Source organism: Frankliniella occidentalis, unplaced genomic scaffold (assembly GCF_000697945.3).
Source record: "Frankliniella occidentalis isolate FOCC.00 unplaced genomic scaffold, Focc_3.1 Scaffold2606, whole genome shotgun sequence".
Classification (NCBI taxonomy): domain Eukaryota; kingdom Metazoa; phylum Arthropoda; class Insecta; order Thysanoptera; family Thripidae; genus Frankliniella; species Frankliniella occidentalis.
This window is the reverse complement of record NW_026269686.1, coordinates 1-5,978: the sequence shown is the minus strand read 5'-3', so window position 1 is coordinate 5,978 and position 5,978 is coordinate 1. Positions and strand designations below refer to the sequence as shown.

General features: G+C 56.0%; 1 protein-coding gene across 1 annotated transcript; it reads left to right on the top strand.

Annotated features, from left to right (window-relative positions):
* The first annotated feature begins 1,413 nt into the window (after positions 1 to 1,413).
* On the top strand, positions 1,414 to 5,727 carry LOC113202500 (metabotropic glutamate receptor 6-like). Its single transcript, XM_052276346.1, has 11 exons — positions 1,414 to 1,765; positions 1,849 to 1,986; positions 2,083 to 2,258; positions 2,393 to 2,618; positions 2,866 to 3,021; positions 3,108 to 3,235; positions 3,535 to 4,010; positions 4,275 to 4,474; positions 4,565 to 4,745; positions 4,956 to 5,125; positions 5,209 to 5,727. The coding sequence occupies exons 1-11, from the start codon at positions 1,636 to 1,638 to the stop codon at positions 5,322 to 5,324; spliced, it is 2,097 nt and encodes a 698-aa protein (XP_052132306.1). The 5' UTR covers positions 1,414 to 1,635; the 3' UTR covers positions 5,325 to 5,727.
* The last annotated feature ends 251 nt before the right edge of the window (positions 5,728 to 5,978 follow it).

Sequence of the window (5,978 nt, the reverse complement as noted above, 5' to 3'; positions counted from 1 at the left end):
AAAAAAATACTTGAAACATTTCCCTAAACTTGTCTAAACTACTTTACCGGAAAATTAAAATCCCTATTCGGAGCTGGGGGAACAAAGGAATCCGTCGGATTAAGGTCTGATGATGAAATCGGGATGGAATCAAAGTTCGAGGTTCCATTCCCTGAAACTGCACGTAGCACTCCCATCTCCATAGCTCAATTCGGGCCTATCGGGTTACCCCCCCCCCCCCGTTTCCCCTACCAGCTTCTGCAAAATGCATAGCTAGACCAACGCAGGCAGCCGCCCAGGGGTGGCCAGGAGGGAGGAGGGAGGAGGGGGGGCCGCATGAGTTATGCATCGAGTGATTGACGCAGTGCTGCCGCCACGCCCCGCCCCGCCACCGCTGTCCTCCCCGAGGACAGGAGATCCGCAAACCTCAACAAACCCCCTTACACCACTCACCACCCCTACCCCTCCCCTCCTACTGATACCGTTTACTAAAAACACCGCGCACGGCACAGGCCGACTCATACAAGTCAAAAATTTCCCGCGGTGGGGCGGCGAGGAGAAGCAGCATTATAACTGTTTGTTTCCAATTAAGGGGATGATGAGCGGGATTCACAGTCGGCTTGCCCGCAGACACTGAGTTTAACGCGGTTAATGGGCGGACGCTTGGTGGCGCGGCGTCGCGCTGCCGGCTGCCGGCGCGCTAGCTAGCTCTCGTGAGGGCCACTTTATAAAGTTTCCTTCGTGATTAAAACAGTCGCGCAAGTTTTGGGGTGCAGCCCTGCTCTTGCTCCTGCTCCTGCTCTGCTTTGCTCCTCCTCCTCCTTCCTTTGGCCCCAAGATTCGCCTCGTCGGCTATGCGAGTCCTTTTGCTCATGCTTCCCTATTGATTCAGAGTAACTCCTGATGGGATGTGCTGCATAATCTTATACGCCTGCCACGATGCGTAAAAAATGAACTTTGGCAAAGAAAAGGAAAGCAAGAAATCAAACAGTGTGGCTGCTGTAGGCAGCCTGCGGTGGTGGTGGCGCCCGCGTAGTAATAAATGCATGCACTTTATACAGCACGAGACGATCCTCAACCACCACTCCTCCCCCGTCTCTCTAAACATGAGGGTTGAGAGAAGGGGGGAGAGGGAGGGGGAGGGATGGGGAGGAGGAGGAGGAGGAGGGGGTAATGAAAATGGGAGAGAGCGGGCGCGAGGAGCACAGCGATACGACAAGCAGACGCCAGAGTGGAAAAGGGGAAAAAACATAATTCCACGATAAATCTCTGCGGCTGGCAGCGACAGCAACAACACATTGAGGCTGTCATCTGAGAGCGGGGGAACACGGGCGAGCCGGCCCGGCGAGCCGAGCGACAGGGCTAATGATCCATCGACAAGCGCGGGGTGGCGGAGCGCGGCGGGGTGGGGGTGGGGGGTATCATGCACTTTCCATTAGCCGAGTGGTCCGGGTCCGGCCGGAGAGACGGTGGCGCCGGCGCTGCTGCAAAGTCACGCCCTCCACTCCGGGGGTTGAAAGAGAGGAGAAAAAAAATCTCACGGTTAAAGAAAACACGGCCCACTTTTGGTGTTGGTGGATTCCATGAAGGCGGCTCGGGTGGACGTACGTGAGCGTGGCCTACTCGGACACGGAGTACGGCCGGCACGGCTGGGAGATGCTCAGCTCGCTGGCGGCCAACTACTCAGTGTGCTTCGCCTCGCCCGTGCACCGCATCGACAAGCAGGACTTCACCGACGAGGAGGCCACCAACGTCGTGCTCAGCCTCAACAGCTCCGAGGCCAAGAGTGAGTAAAAGCGGAGGGGTGGGCAGGCCCATGGGGGTAGTAGGGCCTCACCACTAACGCTCCGTATTGTTTTGCGGTCGTAGTCGTCATCGTGTTCTCCGAGAGCTTCCAGTCGTCGATGGTGAGGCTGCTCCTCAAGGCCCGCGACCTGGACGTGCTCGAGCGCTTCACCTGGGTCTTCTCCGACCTGTGGACGGACAAGTTCAGCGAGCGGGCGGACCGTGAGTCTCGCGATGATTTGCGTTGTCGTCACACCTTCATCGACTGCAGGAAAAATAACAGCAACTTTACCGTCGACCATGTCTCGTCATCCCCAGGAGGGTGGCAGGCCAAGCTGCTGGAGGGATCCATATGCGTGCACCCCATGTCGCGGCAGCTCTTCGGCTTCGACGAGTACTTCATGTCGCTCAAGCTGGACCACCAGCAGGTCAACCCCTGGTGGACGGAGCTCTGGCGGTCCCACTTTGGCTGCCGGGACGATGAGAGCACCAAGGTAAGCGGGACGAGGAGAGGAAGCGGAAACAGGCGGAAGGGGCGGAAGTGTCGTGCCAAGGGGTCCTTCAAAAGTACACAAATTTTTCGGTTCTTTCTTGATTTTTTTCTGATTTTCTGGTTGTGGTTCGGCAGGGCCAGTGCGACAACCCTCGGGCCACGGTGCGGGACGTGCACGGCGCGGTGCCGATGCGCCAGGCGCGCTACCTGCACTTCGTGCGCGACGCCATCTGGGCCGTGGCGCAGGCGCTGACCGACCTGCAACGCGACCGGTGCGGCGGCGAGCCGGGCATGTGCGCAGCCATGTCGCACATCCAGGGCACGGTGCTGCGCGACTACCTCGCCCGGGTGCAGTTCAACGGTCGGTCCCTAGCTATAGCTAGACATGGGCTATACATTTAGCTGTGGAGCTCAAAATTTAGCTCTGTCGCCAAAAAAAATAGCTATCTAGCAAAAAATTAAGTGTGCTAGCTAAAAATTTTACTATGTAGCTAAACATAGTTAAATTATTAGCAACTTAGATAAATTATTATAGCTATGTGGGTTTAGCAATACAGCTTATCATATTTTTTTCGTGTATCGTTATCGACAAGAATCTGCGCTTACAGACGTCAACAGGAACCGGTTCACGTTCCAAAACGGGCGCGACGGACCGCCAAGGTACTCGGTGCTCAACTACCAGCGCACCATCGGCGCGGCCAGCAGCCCGGCCAGCGCCGCCGGGCCGCCGCGCTACGGCTGGGTCAGCGTCGGGGACTACACGAGTAAGCCGACATAAGCCGACGTGGACGGCGGCGATCAGCCTCAGACAGAGGACGGGGGACTGACGGGGACCTTCTCTTGAGCGCAGTGAACGAGGACGGTTCCGGCCCGCACCTCCACGTGGACAGCGCCAGCATCCGGAGCCGCGCGGACGCGCCGCTACCGTCCTCCACCTGCACGCCGACCTGCAGAGCGGGCCAGATAAAAACCAGGGCGGTGAGTGCGCTTCGCGCTCGTGGAGTAGGGATTTTAATTTTCAAAAAATGTTCTTTTTTTATTTATTTTTCCAAAGTCTGAAACTTTTTATCAAAAGTTTTATTTGTTTGGAAATTCCCACGCAAAAAAGCCTGTTCGCTAAAACAGCAAATTTCGGGTATTTGCGTTTTGCTGTTGCAGCAAACACATTTTTGTTTTCGCTGTTTTAGCAAAAGGTTTTGCTGTTTAAGAAAACATTTTGCTAAAACAGCGAATGAAATGTTTCCGTCGAACTAAAGCGCGCCCCCTCTTGTCCGCAGCGCGACGCCTGCTGCTGGTACTGCCGCGGGTGCGGTGAGTTCCAGGTGCGGCAGAACGACTGGACGTGCGAGGACTGCCCCGCCGGGTCGCGGCCCACGCCCGACCACCTGCAGTGCCTGCTGGTGCCCGAGGAACACATCGGCTACACGCACCCCTGGGCCATCGCGGCCATGGCCGTGGCCAGCTTCGGCCTGGTGGCCACGGTGCTGGTGTCCGCGGTGTTCTGGACGCACCGCAACACCCCCGTGATCAAGGCCGCGGGCCGCGAGCTGTCGGCGCTGCTGCTGGTGGCCGAGCTGGCCTCGTACCTGGTCACGTTCGTCATGGTGGCGCCGCCCACCAACGCCACGTGCGGGCTGACGCGCTTCGCCCTGGGATTCTGCTTCACGCTGTCGTACGCCGCCGTGCTTACCAAGACCAACCGCATCGCCCGGATCTTCAACCAGTGTCCTGGAGCGGGACCAAAGAAGACGAGGTCGGTCGAGGTCAACACCCCAAAAGATCTAATGATCCCCAGGGATAAGGTCGGGAGTTTCCGGTTTAAAAAAAAGGGGGGGGGCTACTTCACTATAAATTCAAGCGCACACCGATTTTTTTCTTGATTTTCTAAAATTAAAGTTTTGAGTCTTCTGATTATTATGTTTTTGATTTTTTTTGGGAGGGTGGACACTGATTGTCTTTGGAGTTAAATAAAATACTCCCTCCGGAAGAGGATGGTAACGTGTGCTGGCGTGCGCAGGTACACGTCCCCCGGGTCCCAGCTGGTCATCACGGCACTCCTCACGTCAGTGGAGGCCCTCATCAACCTGGCGTGGCTGACGTACGAGCCGGCCCGGGTGCGTGACCACTTCCCCAGCAGAGACGTGCGGCAGCGCATCTGCGTGGGCCTCGACAACTACTCGTACCTCGTGGGGCTCATCTACCCTCTCGTCCTCATCGGTACGGTTCTGCGCTCCCCCCCCCCCCTTTCCTTTTCCCCACTCTGTCATCGTCCTCGGTCTGCTCACCGCCCTCGTTGCTGTGCCACAGGCCTGTGCGTCGTATACGCCGTCAAGACGCGCAAGTGCCCGGGAGGCTTCAACGAGACGCGGCACATCGCCTTCACCACCTACACCGTCACCATCATCTGGTTGGCGTTCGTGCCGCTGTACCTCGCGTCCACCTCCACGGCGCTCCGGACCGTCACGCTCGCCATGTCGCTGTCCCTCAGGTAGGAGCCTGCCGGCCCTGGCGGCCTGGAGCCCGGGGCCCCTGCGAGCTCCGGGGTAGGCAAGCGGTGGGTCCGGCGCGCACCACTGCGGGGCGGGAGGCCTACCTGTTGATTCACAGGCGCTCTCGGCCGGGCTGTGCTGTGCTGTGGGACCGGCGGCGCGTCGTGAGGAGAGGGGCACAGCGCGTGTAACTCGAGTTCTCTTTTCAGCGGGCTGGTGCAGCTGGGCTGCCTGTTCTGTCCAAAGGTGTACATCGTGATACTCAAGCCGGAGAAGAACACCAAGGAGGTGGTGATGATGAGCACGTGCCACCGCACCCTCGGGTCGACGGGCACGCTGCCCGCTCACCACCTCACCACCAACCCGGCGGCTGCGCTCGGTGAGCAGAGCGGTGCGGTGCGGTGCAGTGGCGGCGAGGGCGGCCTGAGTGATTCTCACTGACGTGATTCTGTCTCGCTACAGTCAAGGCGCGGCTCGAGGGACGCAGTCCCTGTCCTTCGGAGCTGGGTTCGGACATGTCCCCAGCGATGGCCGGATCACTGGCCGACCACGACGAGGCCTTGTCGCTGTCGCACTAGTGGACCAGCACCAACGCCCCAACAAACACATGATCTCATTAACGTTTTTACCTAGATAAGGCCAGTGCCACAAAGAAAACGAATTTAACTCCACTCGCCAGCTTTCTAAAAATGTAATATGCTGTTCTGGATTTTCTCTAAATCGGTATTAAATGACGGATTCAATTATCAGTAGATGCTAAGACATTACAACAATATTATCTAACATCGTTGCTGCTAAGAAGAAGAGGCTTTAAAAAATTTACATGAAAATTGATATGTTGCACACATTTTTCTATTATAGTTCTAGTGTATCTGGAATAATTTTATGTACATCACTAGAAAAGGTCCTGTCGTATTCGTCAAAAGGAAATTGGGTTTAACCAATAAATAAAATAAAGACTGTTTTTAAGTATATAAGGAGTATATTTGGTAATAAAATTTCAAGTCTGAGATTATTCCACAAAAATGAGAGGATTCCATGCAGAGCAATTACATTAGGTGTTTATTAAGAGACACAAATATTAACACCAGGTGAGTCGTGTTACATGATCAGTCTTACGATTGGAGGACTTGATGAAACCTAAAAATTGAAGCTCGGCAACTGCACGTGTAAACCGAGCTCTGAGGTTTAAGTTAAGGAATTGCAAATACATACCTAAAGACACGGATACA